Source organism: Notamacropus eugenii, chromosome 1 (assembly GCF_028372415.1).
Source record: "Notamacropus eugenii isolate mMacEug1 chromosome 1, mMacEug1.pri_v2, whole genome shotgun sequence".
Lineage (NCBI taxonomy): Eukaryota > Metazoa > Chordata > Mammalia > Diprotodontia > Macropodidae > Notamacropus > Notamacropus eugenii.
This window is the reverse complement of record NC_092872.1, coordinates 125,729,162-125,751,994: the sequence shown is the minus strand read 5'-3', so window position 1 is coordinate 125,751,994 and position 22,833 is coordinate 125,729,162. Positions and strand designations below refer to the sequence as shown.

The 22,833-nt window shown below is 36.2% G+C and overlaps 1 protein-coding gene across 6 annotated transcripts in view; it reads right to left on the bottom strand.

The window, feature by feature from the left end:
• The window catches only part of USP3 (ubiquitin specific peptidase 3), a 114,552-nt gene that overhangs the window by 29,062 nt on the left and 62,657 nt on the right, over positions 1-22,833 (bottom strand). For all 6 annotated transcript variants that reach the window (XM_072613292.1, XM_072613298.1, XM_072613288.1 and 3 more), the window contains 5 exons: positions 17,343-17,426; positions 13,071-13,152; positions 7,493-7,575; positions 6,447-6,560; positions 5,815-5,928 (listed from right to left, as the gene is read on the bottom strand). In XM_072613292.1, the coding sequence (XP_072469393.1) occupies positions 5,815-5,928; positions 6,447-6,560; positions 7,493-7,575; positions 13,071-13,152; positions 17,343-17,426 (477 nt within the window). The remainder of the gene's footprint in view (positions 1-5,814; positions 5,929-6,446; positions 6,561-7,492; positions 7,576-13,070; positions 13,153-17,342; positions 17,427-22,833) is intronic.

Below are 22,833 nucleotides of genomic sequence, written 5' to 3'. Positions count from 1 at the left end.
GGCCCAGGATGGTGTACTGAGAAAGAAGCAAGCAGCAGTGGTGTGCCTCTGAAGCCTTGAGAGGAACAGCCAAAGTAGGAATCCCAGACACAAAGGCATCTTATGGTTCTGCCCCTCTGAACCAGCAGTTTCCTAGCTGACTGACAAGGGCTGAGCCCAGCAGCAGTCTACTGCTGTTCAGACCAGTGGGGGCATCAATCGGGCTTTAGACCCCTTTGGAAGTGCTACACACTTACAGGTCCAGTTTCCCAGCCTGAGCTATCCCTGAGATCCTGGAATAACACAACATTCAATACAGCAAGAAAGCAGCAACAGAACCAGTCTAGACTTTCCCTCTAGAAGTGAACATCCAAGCTCTAACAGCAAGTTAGAAAATAATTTTTAAGAATGAGCAAAAAAAAAAAAGAAGAAGAAGAAGAAGAAGAATCTCACCATGAAAAGCTATTATTGAGACAGGGATGCTCAAAACACAAACACACAAGGAAAAAATTGCTCCAAAACATCTATAAGCAAAGCTTCAAGGAAAACACAGCATGAACACAAATTTAACTGGAATTCCTAAAAGAGATGAAGAGTTAAAAAATACTTTAAAATGTTTCTGTCATTGAAATGAGAGCACAAAAAGGTCACCTTCTGAAGGAACTCAACCCAAGTGAAAACATCCAGCTACATATATGATAGCCCAAATCCAGACCTTCCACGCCAAAGAAAAAAATGCTGCATGAAGCCAGAAAAAGAAGAATTCAAACATCCAATTTATATAATTTAGCAGCCACCACTATCAGGAAATGGAGAATTTGGGATATCATGCTGCCAGAAACGCAAAGAATATGGACTTATGGCCAAGAATAACTTAACGAGGAAACCCAAATGTAATCTTAAAGGGGGGGGGGGGGGGGGGAGAATTGACAAAGTAAAAGAAGAGCATTCTAAGCATTCCTCCTGATGAAAATTTAAGAGATATGCAGGAACTCTGAAGTTTAAACATAGGAGTTTTGAGAAACATAAAAAAGTAAATCTGAATGATCAATGATAAAGAACTAAGCAGGGATAAACTGCTTACAGTCTAATACAGAGAAACAATACTTTGTCCCCACTGAACTCTCTCATCATCAGAGGTCAAAGACAGAGTCTAATTTGAAAATTCAAGAACGATTTTATTATATCTTGATGCTCTTAAGAAAAAAAATGGATCCCAATTGATAAATGGTCAAAGGATATGAACAGGCAATTTTCAGAGGAAGAAATTAAAGATATCTATCTATAGTCATGAAAATATACTCTAAATCACTTTTGATTAGAGAGACACAAATCAAAACAACTCTGAGGTACCACATCACCCCTATAAGATTGGCAAACATGACAGAACGGGAAAATGCTAAATGTTGGAGAGAATGTGGGAGAGTTGGAACACTAATTCATTGTTGGTGGAGCTGTGAGCTCATCTAACCATTCTGGAGACTGGTCTGGAACTATGCCCAAAGGACTACAAAAATGTACACACCCTTTGACCCAGCAATATTGCTATTAGGACTGTATCCCCGATCATAAAAATGGGAAAGGGTCCCACATGTACAAAAATATTTATAGCAGCTCTCTTTGTAGTTGCCAAAAAACTGGAAGTCAAGGGGATGCCCATCAATTGGGGAATAGCTGAATAAATTATGGTATATGAATGTAATGGAGTACTATTGCACCATAAGAAATGATGAACAAGAAGACTTCAGAGAGGCCTGGAAGGACTTATGTGATCTGATGCTGAGTGAAAGGAGCAGAACCAGGAGAACTTTGTACACAGCAAAGACCACAGTGAGCGAGAGTCTTTTCTGGTAGACTTGGAACTTCGTAATAATGCAAGAATTAAAAAAAAAAAAATCCCAATGGTTTTCTAAGGCAAAATGCCTTCCACACTCAGAGAAAGAAATATGGAAGTCATTCACAGAATGTAGCAGATCATTTGTGTGTGTGTGTATTATGTTTTGATTTGTTATATGATTTCTTCCATTTATTTTAGTTCATCTACATAGCATGACTACAGTGAAAGTGTATTCAATAGGAAAGTATATGTAGATCCTATATAGAACTGTATGCCGTTTTGGGGAGGGGGGGTGGGGGGTAGGTGTGGGGGGGGTTAAAATCTAAATTTTATGGTAGTGACTGTAGAACATTAAAAAAAATAAATAAAATTAAAAAAAAAAGAATGGAAAGAGAGAAGAATACACTTGGGAAAGAGGAGGGGCAGGTGGGGAGTGACTGATGCTTGAATCTCATACTTATCTGAACTGATCAAAGGAGGGAAGAATGCATGATTACAGCCAAGTAAGAAAAGACATAGGACGGGGAAACAGGAGAAGGAAGAACTGGTCAGTCAGCCAATGAACATTTATTAAGGGCCTGCCCTGTGCCAGGCACTGTGTTAAGCACTAGTCCTTGACCTTCAAGAAGAAGAGAAAACACAGAATAAGGAAGGAGAATGAAGGGGACAGGGTGGAGTGGAGGGAAAAAGCTGACTGGGGTGTGGTGAAGTCCAGGAGAGGGGCCTCAAGAAAGGAGATGCCTGAGCTGTTCTCTCCCCTTAAATGGAGGTTTGGAGTTGGTGGGAGGGTAGTTTAAGAGGGAGATTAATCCAAAGCAAAACAGACTCTAAAGAAAATCAAAAAATATTTATTGCTCTTCTTGAGGTAGCAAAGAATGGGAATCTTGGGGTGCCCACAGATTAGGGAATGGCTGAACAAGTTATGGTAGGTAAATGTGATGGGGTACTACTGCGCCATAAGAAATGATAAGAGAGAAGTTTCAGAGAAAACGGGAAAGATTTCTATGAACTGATGCAGGAGTGAACAAAACTGGAGGAAGTTTATGCAGTGTGAAGAAAATGGTAAAGACAAACATCTGTGAAAGAACCAACCACGATGTCAAGAGGGTCACAGACGGAACCTGCTGCCCACCTCCAGACAGAGATGAAGGGCTAAGTGCAGAGTAAGAGGTATTGTTTTTTTTGGACAAGATCAATGTGGAAATTTGTTTTACTTGATTAGACATGTCTGTATACATGTTCTTTCTCTCTTAGTTGGGGGTGAGAAAGAGAAGGCCGACTTTTGCTCATTTAGAAAACAAAATGTCATTGTAATGCAAAAACAAACTCCTGAGCAAAAATACAAGTTAGAAATAATGAAGTACAAGTGGTAATAGAAAGTATTCCCTAAGTCAATGCAGGGTTAAGCTATTGAAACTTAAAACCTGCATTAAGATTGGGAAAACTCCATACAGGTGCTGAGGGCTGGATTTTTTGTCGTTGCTGTTAAAGTGGATCTTGAAGGAAAGTAAGGACCTGAGTTGGGAGACTGGAGGTGTGAATTTAAAACAAGGCAAACAGAATAAGCTAAGACACTGAGGCAGAAAATATGGGTTAAGAACTAGTAAGAAGCTCAGTTTAGAGCAGCAAAGGGACCCAAATAATGAGAAATGTGAATGGACAGACACTGGGGAAGGGCTTAGGGGCGGAAGGGTGAGGAGGAGTGACCTCAGAGGTCCTTAAAAACACCAGCCTGAAAAATTCTGGTGTCATTCAAACAATGACAAGGAAACTCAAGTAGATTCTTGAGCAGTGAACTGATGCGATAAAAACCTTGGGAGAAAATTACCCAGGGAGCTGGATATTAGTGACTGATGAGATACTAGAGAGACACCAACCGGATAATCATTTTGGTGGCTCTTATTTCTAAAGCTGTTGGCATTTCAAAGTGAAGAGTGTTTATTTTAAATAAAACTGTTTTCATTTTTCTACACATATGTTGGATTTTGTAGACTTTGCAAATTAAACCAAGGCATCAACTTCCCCAAACATTTCATATGCTAATTGAGGCAAAAGCTACTACTTATTGTCCAGAGGGAAATGTAAGTAGAAATATAATTCATTAATAACTTGTTACTTGTGTTTCCTTCTGTAGAGACTAACGACATCCCTAAAATTCTTCTGGGACAAATGTGGCGAGATCTTTTTAGAAAACCCTACTACATTAAAGATAAAGTTTCACCAAGCTTTCTCCAAGGACAACTGAAAAAGAGATAACAGATAGGACCAGGAGAACCAAGTAAAAACCTGGCTCAGAAAACATAAGCTTTCTGCTTTCACCAGGCATTAAGGAAATTCACCAACTTTACCCTAGCATGCACAGAGCTCTCTTATCAAATGTTTCTCTTTACCTTCACATAGCTAAGTCATGTTCATACACTGGAACTATACAAACAAATATCAATCTTGAAAACCATATCCACCAAGCTTTTTCTCACCTGAAGAGCTGAGCCACAGGAAGATGCAGGGGGGAAGCAAGTTTCTACAGAAGACACCAGGCTGTGTCAGTTCCACGGCTGGTGGCCCTCACTCAATGAATATGAACACATTTTTGTTGGAATATATGGTGTAAAACAACACACGGTTAACATATGGAGAAAATGCTAACCTTTGGGGCAAATTATTTAGATGATTCCAATAATCTGTGTGTAAATTCCTTTAGAGACGACAGGCTTTGGAATCTTGGTACAAAGATGACAGCAAATCTAAAACAGCAAGTTTCTACTCTCAGTCTGTCGTTTATTAAGTAGGAAATCTGTACAAAATTAAGTTCTCTCAGATTAAAGTTCAAGAAGCATGATATCTGAAAGATTTCCCATAAAAACAAAGACCTAATAGTTGCTAATAAATTCAGCGGTCGCTAAGTAAAACTGGTACCAGACATTTGGGTCATGTAGAATCAAGGCAAGGATTTCAATATTCAACAACTTATATTTAGCCCACAGTGAGGAAATGAGGCAGAATGTGTGAAGAAGTTTCCCAACAATGTCTGTTTTTTTAGGAAGGAGGAAGACACACTATTCATTAAAAACCTAAAGAGTAATGTGTCTTCAAAATAAGATGAATAAATCCAGGAGAAAATGGCCATACTTTGTGAATAACAAACATGAAGTACTGAAAATGTCAGTCCAAATCTATTCTTGAATACTTCTGGGAAAAAGAGGTTGGATTTATCTGTGACAGTGAAAATATAAATTCTGAGTGTATTGGACTGTGCAATACTATACTAATGCTTTTTGCCCATTGTTTGAATCTGATGAATGAAAATTCCTTCATTCTCAGATTTCACCTGAAACACATGCTATGTCTGCCAAGAAATACATACAGGCAACCTCCACAGGTTCCCTTTCTCAAAAGTAGTGCAAGCACAAGTATTGTGCCACATTGTAGAGTTTCAATACTACATACACAATGCAATACAACTTAATAAATTCTAACTGATTTCCAGTAAAGACCAAATTTTATAAAATTTACTGACAGCATTTCTTTTGGTTCTGGACTCATAAAATAATTGAAGATCATTTATAATGTATAGACCTCTCATTATCATTTAACAAATGCTACGTTAAAGCACTGAGTTTCATCCAATGTATTTCTTCTCAGTTGAAGACTGTTTTAAAAAATAGCCCCTATTTATAAATACCCAAATTCAATAAAATGTTTGCCCTTAAAAAAAAAAAAATCAGTGCTTCCCTGCAACAAACACAAATCATGTTTAACTATGTTACTGAATCAGATAAAATTTGTTCTTTTAAGTAAATTTAATTTTTGCTTACATCGAGAAATAAAAGTACACTCCTAAAAATGGATTAACTTCTTGACTGAGGACACCACTTAGACTTACGTTATTTCTTCAGGTTACATGAAGGTTTTAGGAACTAATAACTTCCAAAAGTGACAGATGCACATGACTGGTTTTTATAATGGTTTAATTCTTACTTTTATTAAGCAGCACTTACCTAAAATTCGGCATGATTTTCCAAACAACATAAAATAAGGATTCTGGGCTGAATGCAGTCTGGCTACCTTGCCACAAAGCACACAATGTTTTTCTGAACTCCTCTACCAAGGAACTAGAAAAGCAGGAAAGAAAAAGAAACGATATCATTACCTCTAAAAACACTGTTTTTCATCTAAAATTTCTACAAAAACAACAGGGAAATAAAAACAATAAAACCAAAACCTCCACATCCTACCTGTTTTCCTTTAACTATACTGGGTATGGGGTGCTTTCTCATATCTCTACTTTAGGGCCAAGTTTGGTCATAATTTCACAGCATTAAGTTTTGATTATTTTTTAAAGCCATGAGCTTTCTATTTATTACAATTGCCAATTTATAATTCAAATATTGCCAAACCCTCTGCAGAGTGGGAAATCCATTTTGCCTAAAAATAATGAAAGCATCACCCACTGAACAGTTGTTAAATGTTGTAAAATACATGTGACTGCTTGCTCTTTGGACACACTGAGCAGCGACACTTTGAACATTTCAATTGCGCCTATTAGTTTATACACTACACAAAAAGCATTACTACAAGTCATTTTTTCCTCTCTGCTAAAGCCAGAAAGAACATATTCCTATTAACTCACACATTGTTATCCCCTTGGCTCCTGGTGTGATAAGTCCGCCTCCCTGCTGTTTTCCCATTTCGTAATTCCACAGCTGGAAGTTCTTTGAAATAACAGCAAAACTGCTGAATATTACTGTTTTAAAAGCAAAGGCAAGGAGAAAAAACTGGTATGAGAAAAGAAACAACAAAAGCCTGAGCAAAAAAGCAAGTAGTGCACAATTTATACTTGACATTTGGAAATGTCTCTCCCCACCTCAGAAATGCATATAATGCAACTATTTTTCAATCAAAGCTTTACGTTTCTTTTTTAACAGTACGAAACAAAGAGCAGTGGGAGGAGTATTTCCCTGAGATGAACACACAAACTAAAAGGAAACAAAGTTTTAAAACACTTTTCTTCTATTTTTAAAATATCATCACCTATTCGATCACTCTTCAGTTTTTCCATCACAGAAACAATCACATTTTATCTTCTACTTTGCTTTTTTAAAAAAAGCTTTAATAACGGTACTTTTCAACCTCTGGAGTGGATGTTCAGCACAGCAGCACAGAGCATCCGCAAGGCTCCTTCCATGAAACTACATTTTATGTGCAACTGATTTAAACAGAGTAATTTCTTCAGCGTCTGACCCCCTAAGGTTAAAGGCCCGTCGGCCAGCAGTGTTAGAGTACCGTAAGTAATTATGTTTACGTCACACACCCGTCAGAGAGGGGAGCAGAGTGGTGAACACGATTTCTTCCCCAGTGGGATTATACACAGTGGGCTATCCTAGGGGAAGTTGAGATCATTTTTAAAGTTAGAGGTTTAAAATTCCTCAAACATCAAATGATTTCTTCCCATGTTCTCAGCATGATGCTTACTGGTTTCCTTTTGTCACTATATTCCTTCTAATTTAGGACAGAAAGCACTGCTCTGGCAATTCTCTACATATTCATGAGACACATATGGGCCAACAAGATACTAAAGCCTGCCACCTGCACACAACTTCTCCAAGTTCCTGTTGGACACAATGGGGAGATACAGGATTGTTAAGGCACCAGGTCAGACTCTGACTTTGATGTTACCTGAGTGACTGAAGAATAGCGTTCATAAAGCACGTGTTCCCCAGATTCCGAAGGCCCGTAGCACAAAGGGCGGTGGTGCTTCCCTGCAAATTGGAAGTGAATGGCGCACAGTCAGTGGGAGAGAGCAGTAACTGCAAGTGATGACCAACTGTTCCACACCACAATCCTCTCATTTAAAATAATGATCAGAAATTAACTTTCCTGTCCAGGAAATTTTTGTCAAGGCAAACTTTTTTCTCTCTTCTCATGTAAGCAGTACTGTATTTTTCCAAATTACCAATTAAAACTATGGAAAAACACTTTCCATAGTTTGGAGAGATTCTCTAAGATGAATCTGTTCAACTTCACAGACAAAAAGACCTTAATATTAAACTATTTACAGTTCCTCTGAATTATCCCCTGCTCTTTGCTTTTGTACGTACATGATTACATAGTTGTAAATCAGGCTATACTACTACTGCATGTTGTTTTTTCCTAGCATTATTTCATACATACATCTCTAGGCATCCCCATACCTGTCAATTTTAATAGCCATACAACATCCCATAGTACTATTTTATCATTGTCAATTTAATCAATCTCAATTGTTGGATAGTGTTTTTTTCATAATTTTAAGCAACAATACATACATCTGTACAAATCACCTGGCTTGCTTTTAAAACACAACATAACCAAAAGCAGAATTGCCAGGTCTAAGGCTATGACCTTTTTTTTTTTTTTTTAACAACTATTTCATATCACAAAATTTCTCTCCTAAAATAAACATCTACTACCACTCATGATATGTAACTATCTATTTCTTCATATCATTAATATTTTGTTTTTATTACTTTGATATATTTTCTCTCCACAAAATTCAACTCCAATGTTTTATCATAGTACTGGAGGTCACTCTGTGTTTTCAAAGCCTATACCGTGATGCACAAGCTCTAGTAAGTCTACTATGCTGAAAAAACTTTGGGGATGGTCCCAGTGACTCTGTACTTTCTGAGAATCAGTCTAGGTAAGGTGAGGCATTATCAGCTGTAGGTATAATGAATCTTTTGGCTTTTAACCCTTAACCACAAAGTAACCACATGGCCCATTCTAGAAAATGTCATACTTAATCTTAATGATCACCTCCTTCCCTTTATAAATGCTCACAAACTAGCTCTTGGTAATATGTAACCAAAATGTCAGGTGGCATTCCTGAAACCCTCTACTCTTGGTAACAGAACCAGGTTTGACCTTGGGAAATGTCTCTCTAATAATAACACAGTTTGTGTTTTGTCCTCACTTAGATAAAGATGGACACAACTGAATTTGGTTCATTTCTGTATTTGAATCAGTTCATATGAAAGCATACACAACTCATAAATGTTTGATTATAATGAGAATGGAACTGATTTCTGAGTCATAAGCAAGGTAATAGGTTACTGTGTTTCATTAGCCTAGCCTGTTTCCCATATATGACATTCTATCTCCCACCTGTTTTTGAATGTTCTCCTCCTTGCATTTGTGTCTTGGAATCTCCCTAGTTCTGTTCAGGGTTCAAATCCTATGCCACCTTCAATATGAGGATTTTCCAAATCACATCAGTTTTTAATGTTATTCTTCTGCCAATCACTCTGCATTTACTTATTAGTATATCTACTGCTTCCTGCCAGTAGGATGAAAGCTCCTTAATGGCTGAAGATCTTTTAGTAATCTCAGTGCCAAGTGGAGAGTCTTAATAAATGCTTATTGAATTGAGTTGAATTCCTTATTACAGGGTGGGTGGAGGAGGAGAGGGTAGTAGTAGAGGAAAGTCTCTACCAATGCAAATGAGCTAACGTTCTGCAACTTATAGACTTAAAGAGTTGCCTGGGGCTTTGAAATGTTAAGTGACTTGCCCAAGGACACCCATTCAGTATTTATCTACCAGGATTGGAATCCTGGTCTTAATGACTTGAGGCTAGCTATCTAATGATTATATGATACAGCATCAGGCAATCACATAAGTATAAGGAAAAAAAAAAGACTGGGAGTCAGAAGACACAGGTTTGAATCCTGACTCTTATTTAGAAGCACAGGGTTTTAGAGCTGGAAGGGCCCCAAAAGCCATCTGGGCCAGTCCCTTACTCTAGAGAGAACCTTTCAAGTACCAAAACAATGTGGTCATCTTTATTATAATTCAACTTTCCAACAGGAACCAAAGCATAGCTTTCTATTTAGTCATGTTCCCTTTATTTGTCCTACTGTGCTTTTTAAATTGCCCTTAAATACACTTAATTTGTCCTAAATTAACCAAGTATTTAACATTTTTGCCACTATTACAAATAAAATCTTTTTTCATTCCACTTGTGGGACTATACCATAATAATATAATTGACTTTATGGGCTTTTCTCTAAGACTCTAAAATCTACGAAGGCAAGGTTATGTTTGATTTTTCCACTTATCTCTTGGCATTAGCAGGTACTCAATATATTGTGCTGAATGAATGAATTCAATCAAAATCTTCTATCTTAGAACACTGCAAAGATCACAAATTACTACTAGCAAACTTTCTGGTTGATTTCTAAGTACAAAATAATATCAGAAAAAAAGGTTAATGGAAATATAATATTACCTAAGTGCAGAAGGGTAATATAGCAAAGAGGTGCTGGATAGCTTCTTGCAGTACTATGGTCTTTGGAAATGAATGTTTTACAATCCAAAAGGGCAGGGAAGGCGTCACAAGCAAAGAGAAGATCATGCTTCAAGGCACAGTGCTTAGGCTGCTTGAGAGATTACCAACATCAGTGTTTCAGTCCCTAAGGATTAAGGCAGGGAATGAAGGGTAGAGAAAATCTAGGAACTAATTACTGAAGTCACTGAGCAAGTTAAGGGGAAGTGCCAACAGCTGGTAAAAGAGAGCCGCAAGGATAATGAAAGAAGAATATGGAGGTATGGGGACAGAGAACCTATCTAGGTAAGCAGAAGGATCTGTAGAAAAAAGAGTGGCCTCTAGTCAATAGGGTTACAAAGGACCTAGTATCATGAGAGAAAAGCCAAACTTCCACTAAACAGAGGTAGGAGAATTGTTCACAATAAGCGCAAGGGTTCCCAAGGCCACAATGGAATTGGCTGAGCTGAACTAGAATAAAACTAGGAAGAGTAGAAGTGATAAATGATGAGGATAGGTTGAGGATTTTAAAGGCTATCATATAAGCATGCTGCTTAAAACTTAAACAGTGAGACGATATGGACCATATGGACCAAAACTGGAGAACTAGCACAACAGAAACAGATGCTCTTGAAAGAATAAGCTGATAAAACTTTGCAGAAATGTTCAGAGAATTGGCTGACTTTATTTCTGTAAAGAGTTTTTGGTGGCTGAATTCATACAGTTCCTCTATGTATCTTGATAAGTGGATTTCCAAGTATTTTATGCAGTCCATAATCTTTTAAATGGAATTTATCTATTCCTATTGAATCTTGCTGGTAATATGTGCGTATTTATTTTACATCCTGCAACCGTAATTGATTCAAATAATTTTAAGTTGATTCCCTAGGGTTCTCTAAGCAAACTATTATATAACCTACAATAAGAAACTTTTTTCTTTGCCTATGCTTATTTCTCATTTTCTACTTATTATCTTATTAATGTGGCTGCCATTTCTAGTCTGTATCAAACAGCAGTGGTGACAAAAGACAGTCTTATTTTACCTCTTGCTCCTACTGAAAAGGTCACAGGTTTACTGTTATTACATATAAACAGAGTCAATAGTCAAGGGCTCTTGGTTTTAGATATATACTACTATGTTAAGGGAAAGGTTAATTTATTCCTGTTTTTTAGTTTGTTTTCTTTCCTTTAAAAAAGCCAAACAGAATTGGTTGTAGTTTGTCAAAAGTTTACTCTGTATTTATTGATATTATCATGACTTTTGACCAGCCCTGAATTCCTAGTATACATCCAACCTCATCATAGTTTATATCTGTGATATTTTGTTAATGTCATTTTGCTAATATTTTATTTAGAAGTTTTGCATCAGTGTCAATTAGAAATACTGGTTCATAGTTTTCTTTGATTGTCCTTGTTTTAGGTAAAAAAGACCATAATTGTTTTATAGAGGATATTTAGTAGGGTCTCTTCTTTTTCTATTTTTGCAAACAGTTTGTATAATACTGAAATAAGATTTTCTTCAAATATTTCATAGAATTCACTTGTAAATCCACTTGATTTTTTATTTCCTTTTGGAGTTAATTTGTGGCTTACTCAATTTATTTCCCCAGATCAAGGTGTTTAGATTCTGTTTCTTCTTCTGTTAATCTGGGTATTTTATGTCTTTGTGAGTAATCATTTATTTCACTTAAAGTGTTGGTTTTATTGACATGCAGTTGGGCAAATAATGCTCTTTCCATTAAACAAATCTACATTCACTTTAGAGCATAACACTGGGGGAAAATTATTATTAATCTGAGTTTTCTGAAGAATTATAATACTTAGTTTTTTTCTACCATCAATGGAAGGTCCTGAAATAATAAAGTTAAAGAACTAAGCTAAAACTTTGAAGAATTGTATCCAAACTCAAAATCTTATAAAAGTGAATGTTGAAAACTATCTTTACATGTAATTGGAAAAAATAAATTACTATTCAGTGGGGGAAAAATAAAATTATGGTATTTCCACCTTACAAAAAAGCCTTGTAAGAAGTGTTTTTAATAGTATCTCATTTTTCAGAGCACCACTGTAAAAAGATAGCGTTGAAGCAGGCCACTTGAACTTCAACTGACTGAGAAATACAAGAAAGGAGGTGCTTAGAACACTTATGACCTCGAAGTGAATCTGGAACATTGTAATTTAAGTTTAACTCCAAATCAAGTTCATTTCCTACTAAACTACAGCTTCTTGCTACTCAGATCCCTTAATATAAGTAATCAAGTATAATAAGTTTTCATTTAAGTATGACTGTCAGCACTCCACAAATTTTGGAAATTTGTTATGCATAGTTACTATGGTGTGGATAACCTTCCTGATCCAGACTTTGAGAGGTAAGGTAAAGAATAGGGAAAACAAAGGTCTGTAACAACAATGCTATACGAATGTATAGCATAGAACCATACAACATACAAACAAGTTTTCAAGCTTCTTTGGGTCGCAAACATTTTATGGAGTGAGTTAGGGCAAACTTATGCCCTATGAGACAAGGAAACAAGACTCAATGACATTAAATGACTTTCCCAAAAGTTTTAGGTTATTAAATGGTGAAGTTACTACAACTAGATTTCCTGACTCAAATGTTCTTCCACTTACTTGTCTTTCTAGTTTGGGTAAGTACATAGTTAGTGAGAACCTTGATTTGCAGATTCCACTCTGTCCTCTCAGGGAGGTTCTAGGGCCCCTGGATCTCACATCTATGGGTAGAATCTCACTTCCTTAGCCTCTCCTCAACTTCTTACTCTTCTTCATTAGCATTTGCATAGCTCCAAAGAGCCTTGTTGGAATGAACTAAAAATCCAGCCTTGGATTTTTACAGGAATCTTCAAGAAGTAAATTGCAATTTTAGAACTGTATCAAAGTAACAGCTAAATTATACCAACTAACTCTGATTTCAGAACAAAGTTTTAACTACTTACGTTTACTTTTAACAACTTGCTGTTTAGAGATGAGTTTTCCAAAAGTTTCCTTTTCCTATGTCTGTCCGCTGTAAAAGCTGAACTATAGAGAAATAAATTAAATATTACTATAAAACCTAAACAAAATGGATTAAAGTTTTTTAAATAATTATTTTATTTGTTTTCAGTGTTCTATAATCACCTACATATAGCTTAGATTTTTTTCTCCTCCCTCCCCCTTATTTCCCCTCCCTCCAGGAGACGACTTGCAATCTTATATAGGTTCTACATATACATTCCTATTAAATACAATTTCACCCAGTCATGTTGAATATAAGAATTAAAATGAATGGGAGAAACCATAAAACAAAACGTAACACAAAAGAAAATGGTCTGCTTCATTCTGCAATCCAATTCCACAGTTCTTTCTCTGGATGTGGAAGGCATTTTGCCTCAAAAGTCCATTGAGAATTTTTTAGGTCCTTGCATTGCTATGAAGGAATAAGTCAACCAGAAAAATTCCTCGTACACTGTGGTTGTTACTGTGTACAAAGATCTCCTGGTTCTGCTCCTTTCACTCACCATCAGTTCATATGAGTCTTTCCAGGCCTCTTTGAAGTTTTCCTGTTCATCATTTCTTATAGCACAATAGTATTAAAATGGATTAAGGTTTTAAAGACACCCAAGTACTTGACTGGCACTCCAGAGTTGGGTCTACATTTCCACATCCACCCAACCTCGGAGTATGAAATAACTCCAGAGCTACATTTAGCTTGAAATTCTTCTCTCCTGATCCTCTTCCCCTACCCCTTTTCCCTGTACCCCACTGAATGTCACAGACTTCCATCTCCCACAATATTCACTCTTCTTGCATTGGAGGGATCTGAACATAAAAAGGTTGGGGTACACTAGGCTAATATTTTTCAGGAGTCTTAAGTTTTTAGTCCAGAATATGCTACTCCTTGCTTTAACAGATGGGTTTGAAACTGATAGTAAATATTTGTCTTAAAACAAATAATACCTTCCTGAAGAATTTATGCAAAATGAAGTGGGGGTTATCCTAAAGTAAATATAAATTAGCATCAAAGTTCTCAGCTAAGCTAACTCAACTTTTTGCTAGATAAAAGGAATGGTTTACATGGAATTTATCCAAGAGCGATTCCTCATCTTTGAAGGTATTCAAATGTCAAAAATCACTTTTAAGTTACTATGTACATGGCTTACCAACTTTCAGAAATAAGCTAGAGTAAGCTAACGCTGACTACTGGTGTACAATTGTCCCTTCTCTCTTAAAAAAGTCGATACTATTTGTTATTCTGTATCCAGTCAATTTCTGTAGAATAACTACATAAATAATAATATTATAGATTCTAGTGATATCTAGGCAAGTACTACAGGGCTTAAAAACATGACCAGAAAGGATTATATCAGAATTGTGGGGATTCTTTGCCTCTTTTTGTTTTGTCTTTTTAAATATAAGATCTATTTCCACTTTATCATACAGGATAAAGTGACTATTATTATTGACCACATTTTTTAAAAATATGGATCAATGGAGAATAAGATAAAAATAAGAATTCATTGTGTTTATACATAAACTATATGCATTAGGAAAGCTATAATTCTATAACTAGTTCATAAGAATTATGTGACCCTAAATGTTTAAAACAAGAGACACTATGCCACCCCCCAAACATCTTTTAAAATATGCAGTTATACCCACCGTGCAGTGTCAGGTTTTTAACCACTAATTATATGGTGTGTGTGCGTGTGTATGCACGTGTGTGTGTGCGCGTGCATGTGTGTGTGCGCGTGCATGTGTGTGTGTGCACGTATGTGTGTGTGTGTAAATCACTGCCATAATTCTCACATATAAAAATGGAAGATTAGTAGACAAGGAAGTGCATCAGCAACATGATACTGAAGTTCGTTTTTTTTTTTAAGGTAAATAAAACATATCTGTCTAAAATGTTAAGAACAACTTGGTAACTCTCTAACAAAAAATGTTCATAATCTTTACTGGTTGAATTTTGGGATCTAAAACTAAGAAACAGAAAGATTACTCAAGCTTACATATAAAAATATTTTAAAAGACAGGAGCTTGATCCACATAAAGAACAAAGGAGATACTATTTAATACACCTAAAAACAGACTATAAACTCCTTGAGTCTAGGGCTTATTTCCCTTCTGTTGTGGTATCCTCAGTTTTAAGTTTCTGGCATGTAGTGGGTGTTTAATAAATGCCTATTGACTGACCTTGTTTTATTTCGCTTATTTAAAATGACCTACACTCTAATGCTAGCGTAAGTGACTCCTGAATGTTGTTCAAAGACTTCTTTGACCTCTAAGGCTGTTTCTACAAGGAGGGAACAAACAATGAAGCGAATGACCAATGCAGCTGAAGTAATCGAACGGTGGACTTCACGGGTGACCGTATCAGACTGCAGGCTGGCTGGGCTTTCTAAGGCACTTCTAATATTTACATCTATTTTTTTGGGGGGTCAAAGTTTCTTTGCTTTTACAGTGTCACACAGATTCTACTTGATTCTCTTTCCTCTCAAAAAGATCACTAAAAATGTAAAAGTCATCCCGCATTTCACAACAATCCTGCGGAACAGATACCGTAAGTATTACTTACAAGAGGATGGTAAGAGAGGCAGGTTTATACCCAGACCCCACCTGCAGCCAAGCTGAAAACTTTCCACTAAGCCATGCCACCTTTCTGAGCTGCAGAACCAATCTAAAATTTCATTTTTAAAAATTCAGTTAGATTTTATTTTCCACTGCAGATGCGAATCTATCTTGATAAAGTTCAAGTATCATAGTACAGTCGAAAGAGCAATAAACTTGGGAGTTAGTTTGAATTCCATCTTTGCCACTTATTACTTGTGCCTTTCTAGCTTCCCTGGGCTGTAGTTTCCTCATTTGTAGGGTTGGGAGTGAAGAGAGGATCTTCTAGATCTACATTTTTTACAACCCCCCAATACAACACACCTACAATAATGGTTATCTACCCTTGCGAAAAAAGCCCCTGAGACTTTTTTCATCTTCTAAAGTGGGGGGGGGGGGGGGGGAAATGACAATCCAATCCAACAAGCACTTATTAAGCACTTGAAAGGTACTGCTAGGCTCTAACAAAGGGTATTGAGGAAGTCCATGGGACTGTTCACTTGCTGAAATAATCTTGAAGTGAAAAGAAAAAGTGATCTTTCCACTGACATTTTTAACACTTTAATCAGGTTACATTTGTTTCACTTTTCTTTTCCTTCAAGAAAAATAACATAAAAAGATTATGATATAATAGCTATCCGCTAATTTCAGAAAGAATAACGGCAAAGCAAAATATTTATCGTGCCGTTAACTCCTCCAGAAAATTCTAAAACAAAAACAGTAACATTATCCATCACCCAGGTCTCACAGTTATCTTGCACAGAATAAACTGTAGGAAAAGCCAATGATTTTGGTGTATGCGTGTGGTGTAGGGTACGTAGGCTCCGTAGGCTCCACGTTCTTGAAAACAGAGCTTATTGCTAAATTCCCTATAAACTAAATACTGAACCATCTAAAAAGTGACAGTTGTGTCTATCACACCGTAAACATCAATGTAACGTATTCCTTGGAAGAAAGACTCCAAAGAGAACAAATCAGTGAATACATTTTAATGCCAAAATTTGAGTTTTAAGGTTTTGTTTTTGTTCATCTATTTTAGAAAACAACAAAAAAAATACTGAAAAGTATCGGCCTGAACCACTTGCACAAAGATAATTCCAGTTTACATATTCTCTGTCAGTGGTTTTGTAAAACCCTCTTCAGGGGTGTCCTTTCCTTTACCCACCCTCCTTGACCTGCTCCTCTGAAATAACTGTCTGCAGTGGTTGCCCACAGCTGGATAAGCAATAAGACAATGTGAACTAACAGATGTATAACTTACACACCAATGAACACCATTATAGAGATAAGAATCTTGGCTTCTAGAAATTTTCAGAGATTTAAATATTTTAATTACCCTGAAATATATTCGTGATATTCAAAAATGGAAAAAAGCCATTTTAAATTAAATTCCTCTACATCAGTGGGTGTCAAACTCGAAAAGAAACGGGGGTCACTAAATAAAATGTGGATTCCTAAAGGTCACATGTTGGCTTTGAAAACTACATATTAACATTATCTATGTTCTGTTGTATTTTTACTCATTTTGTTAAATTTTTCCCAATTACATTTTAATCTCATTCAGACCCATTAAGGGTCAGTTTTTCACCATTCAATTTTTCCCCCGTTTGTATATTACTTACTTTTCCAAGTTCTGTAAGTGTTCTCTGACTTTCTGTACCAGTCCTAGCTTGGTATCATTTACCACAAAATCATCACAGCGATAACTGCAAGGAAAAATATTAATCAGTGTATGTTAGAAACCCATAATAATGAAATCATTCAAAGGTTTAGCTACTGCCAAGATGATCACGTTTTTGTGGGTACTTACTGTGAGTGGTCAGTTATCAGAGCAGAATTGGAACCTAATGGAATGCTTTATGAATACTAAATACACAGCTATCTTACGGAGGTCCCCTCACATTTTTCTACATATATAGGCCACAGTTTTGTTACAGTGCCTACAATTCCTCTTTCTAAAATGAAACATGACATGTTTTTAATTTTTTTTTAAAATTCTCTTAATAAAAGAAAAATGTAGCAAAAAGCACAAGTCCTATTCAAGTTACTTCAAACCTAAAGTTACCAAATGTGATTATATTGTATATAATTTAAATAAAGAGATGGAAGAGTCCTTAAATGAACAAGGAAGGAATCACACATTTTAATAACTTCCAGTAAGATTTAAATAGAAAAGTATAATTAGAACATGCACAAAAAGTTTTCAAATAAATTTTAACTGAAAAAATTAATGTTTCTGGGGGAAAGAGGAGTTATACCAATAACTAGGAATTATCTTTCTCTCTGAAGTATTAACCCTTAGAAGAAATGTGTGAAAAAATGTCTGTCACTCTAAGAAATGGATAACTACCTTGAAAGAAGGAAATGTTTTTGCAAAGTCATTCTATAAGCAAATAATGTGAGAAATCATATATAACAATTTCATCACTAATGCTGTAATAACGAACAAATTTTTGTTCCAGGACAAAGCCAATATGAACAAAAATAACTTTCAAAGTGATACCAAAACATCTTTCCAAGTACACAGGAATCACGTATAATCAACCATTTATTATAACCAGTGCAGAATAACGAATAACCCTGTCATTCCTAGCTAACAAACTTTGGAAGCATTATAGTTTTACAGAACTCTAAGAACCTTTCAAAGTCAATAAATAATTATTGAACACCTACTGCCCTGCACTGTACTAAGTGCTCGAGCCAACTACAATGACAACTGCCAAAGGAAGCCTTTTCTACCTTCTTCCCCTTCTCTCCCCCTCATCAGCAATGACTTTTCCAGCCATATCACTGTATTTGGACCTTTCGAATGCACTTACGTCTTACTCTGCATTACAAGTACTTTGTATGTGTAATATTTGTCACTAGACTGAAAATTCCATGAAGGCAGAATGAGATCTGATCTTATCTAAACTTTGTCTTTTCCAAGGCTGAACATAAAATGCAGGTGTTTAATAAATGTCAGTGAATTCAAATGTATCTCATGTTCCTGAAATTGGTCAAAATAAAAGGAGACACAATAGTGGGGCAGGGATAGGAAATGGACCTGTGCTTTCATTGATATAAGGAACTCCTGGAAAAAATTCCCTCCAGAATTTCAAGCTGACACTACTGGCAGAAATATCCAACAAATGTAACTAATCTATTAATAAAGAATCATTAAATATTTTCTTCTGAAATATTCAAGAAATAAGATGGTGTTTTTTTTAAACAAACTTTTGTAGTGTGGGACTATAGTCCCAATACAAACTATGTATTTACAAGCAGTAACCTTAGGCAAATTATTCAACACTTTAATTTCTAGACCTTTGAAATGGAAATTATGATATTTGCCCTTTTAAAAAAATGCCTATTCTTATTGATAATTATGCTTAGATTCAACTGATGCTATCCAACAACCTTTTAAAATCTTTTTTATATTTTCTTTTTATTAAAATAATATTTTTTCCAATTGTATGTAAAAACAAATTTAAACATTTGTTTTTAAAATTTTGAATTGCAAAGTCTTTCCCTCCCCTGGACTTTAACCCCTCCCTGGGACAGCAAGCAATTTTGTATAAGTTACACATGTGCAATCTTAGAAAACATATTTCCGTATTAGTCATGTTGTGAAAGAAAACACAGGATTCCCCCCCCCCAAAAAAGTGAAAAATAGCATGCTTTGATCTGCATTCAGATTTCATCAGTCCTTTTTCTGGATGTGGATATTATTTTGGAGTTACATGTCTTTGATCGCTGTACTGCTGAGAATAGTTAAGACTAAGTTGTTCACAGACAATCATCATACATTATTGCTTTTACTATGTACAATGTTCTCCTGCTACGGCTCACTTCACTTCGCATCAGTTTATGTACGTCTTCTCAAGTTTTTCTGAAAACATCCTGCCTCTTTACCTGTCTCAAGGGAAAAACAATCATTTTTTCTTATTTTTTTGTCATTCTACTGGGTATATGGTGTCATCTTAGGTTCATCCTGATGCGCATTTTTCTAATCACTAAAGAATTTGACAACTTTTTAATGTGGTTATTAACAGTCTGCATTTTCTCCTTCAAATACTACTTTTTCCTAATCCTTGATCACAACACTGGCGAGTACAGATTAGATTTATAGATATGTATGAATTATTGCTTAATTTTTGCTGATATATTGTTTCAACATAACAGATTTTCCAATAATCACACAAATCTTCAAAGAACTTTCACTCAAGACAAATTAAGTAAAAACCATAACTGGATAATTAGAACTGAGAATACCTGTCATTCTCCAACATGCAGAGTGCATGTGCTTTAACTTTAATAGTGCAATATGTGTCCTTCTGTTTCACCTGAGTTCTGTTGTTTTCAGCATTATGTTTTTTTACGCTGCTGTAGAGGCAGAAAGTAGGGACATGTAGAATTTAAGATGCCTCCCAGACTCCAGGCTGAAATATTCAGTAAGTAGTTTGGTGATCTGGGATTAGAATTTGGGAGACTAGGAATGAGTGAACATTTATGAGGCACTTACCATGTGTCAAGTATCGTGTTAACTGCTGTGGAAACAAATGCAAAAAGCAGGAACTTCCTAACAACTTATCTACCTCATTGAGAGGTAGATCATCATCCAGCTCCCACATACCTACTCCAGTAAAACCCTGAGCTGAAGTTCATTTCAGACTAAATAATGATCAAGAAATCCCATGAGAAAATGTGTTAAGTTACTTCTTCCAATCCAGTACTCTAAAAGTCAGCCAGAAGGCCACAGACAACAGGAAAAAGGAGGTCCCACTAACAAAGCCAATACACAAGGCAGAATCCAAGCAAGACTACAGACAGACATGGGTAACCAAGGGGAAAGGATTCCTCTAAGAAGGCCTCAGGATGGTCAGAAAGCCTGGAAAGGTGGGCAAGAGGCTGAGGGGTGAAGAGAGTGGCTAACACTGAGCAGTATGGTGCTGTAGTGCTAAGAACAACACCCCACAAGTCCAGGGGCTCTGAGGACCTTAACGCTGTTCACATAGACCAAAACAAGGCCCCAAAAACCTAGTCTTTTATAAACCCTGACCACATAAAGGTTATTATTGTATTCCATCCTCTAACTAGACCATTCACCATCCCTTGTATATGCCCAATGCTTTGTTTCCTTTATGCCTAATCTCCCACTAAAACCTGTTTTTGAAAGCCTAGTTATCCTAGATACCCCCATTGCTATCTACAGGAAAACTGTGATACTGTATTTGTCTTTGCAATCCAAACGTACAACTTTCTATTCAGATTCCACTCATATCCTCTGAGGTGGAATCCAGAATACCTCTCCGTCTTCTCAAGTTCAGCCTCACTTGCAGTAGGATGCCTTTGCTACAGATACATCTCCTCCTTAGGAACCCGTGTCATCTTTCTGGGATATTTAGACACAAGACATGAATATTTTCAGTAGAAAAATTCTAGAAATTACTGAAAATGTCCATCCTTCATGATTATAAAAAAAAGGAGGTGAACATTTCCCTGGTGCTTCTTTATTTGTGACATCAGAGATAAAGAAGCAATTAAATATGCCTAAGAAAGCCTGTCCCACTTTACAAACCCACAGCCTTTGCCTTTCTCATTGAGCTGGCCTGGTGGGCAACTGATGGCTAGGAGGAACGAGGGAGCTGGCCTTTTTATAGAACCAGCATGGAGATTATGGTCTAGTTACGTTATGTTCCCTAGTTCTACATTTCTTCTCTGCACCACACTGGAAGTCCTGGTTCACTGATGTACCCTCTCTGTCCCAGAATATCAATTCAACTGGCAATAAATACGTATCAGTATTTGAAGTATGGCAGACACACATATGAAAACAAAACAGTTCCTTCCCTTCAGCAGCTTATATTCTACTAGAGGAAAGTAATATACATACAAGTTAATACAAATTTGCAGAAGGTAATTATGGGATCTGTGGTAGGAGTGGACTAACTTAAAGCTTTCCGTTTTGTGACTATAAGGTAGTAAAAGCCTACTGTTTTATAAAAGAATTTACTGGCCATTCTGACTTTTTTTTTTTTAACGAAACCTCCTTTTTGATCTCAAAGCTAGAACAAAGTAGAACATATCTCCTAGCAGGAAAAAATTTTAAAATCTCTTTGCTTTGAACATAAGCCCTTATACCTCTCTTAAGCTACTATGTTCCAGTCTGTATTATAATTATCACATAGCTATTTGTAGAATATTACACATTTTTACATGTCTTTTTTTTCTCCCCTGTTGTAGTCTCAACCTCATAAAGACAGAGAGATCTTAATTATTTTTGTGTTCTCCCCAGCACCTAATAATGCTAAACATATAGTAAGCACTTAGTAAGTGGTTGTTCAAAAGTCTACTTCTTGCTCTCTATCCCTACCAATGTTATTCTATCCTTAGGTTATTTCCCATTAACCATTTCATCCTTTCTCCCCTTCAGTCCAATACTCAAATTCCTGCCTTAATCACCCGCTGCCACCTACAGCAAAATTATGGGGCTAATAATACAGAGAGCGAACACTTATTAATAAATGCTTGTTTAATTGAAATGAAAGGTCTCCACTACTCTTTATTCTTTCATCTCCATTCATCATTACTTTCAGTTACATATATCTTCTGCTTTGTTCTATTTGTTCTCAGACTTTTCTCTAACATAACACCCTTTACACATGTCACAGAGCATACTGACAAATCCATGGCCAAACGTACACAAAAATCATACAACCACAATCTGATAAACCATTTTCCTCCCATTTGTTTCAGGTTCAGCGTTAAACAATCTATTACGCCAAAATTACCTGACCATATAAAAAAAATCATCAGTTTTACTGGTCTACATTATACGTCCCTCTAGTCTCTATTTGTCTATCTGCCTTTTTTCATTATTTTGTTTATTCCTTAGACCTACCATTCGTAGGTCAGTGGTCACCCATGGGCATTCTTAACCTTAGAAACACTAACACTGAGCTCTGTCAGACTGACTGCCTTTGAAACCTTTATCGCTCACTTCCAATTTGGGTTATTAGATTCTATTCATTCCATTTAAGAACATTTCAATTCAAAACTATTTAAACTAGTTTCAAGTAGATTTCACTAGAAAATGTCTTTACAATGTTCTCCCCTGTATTATCCTCTATC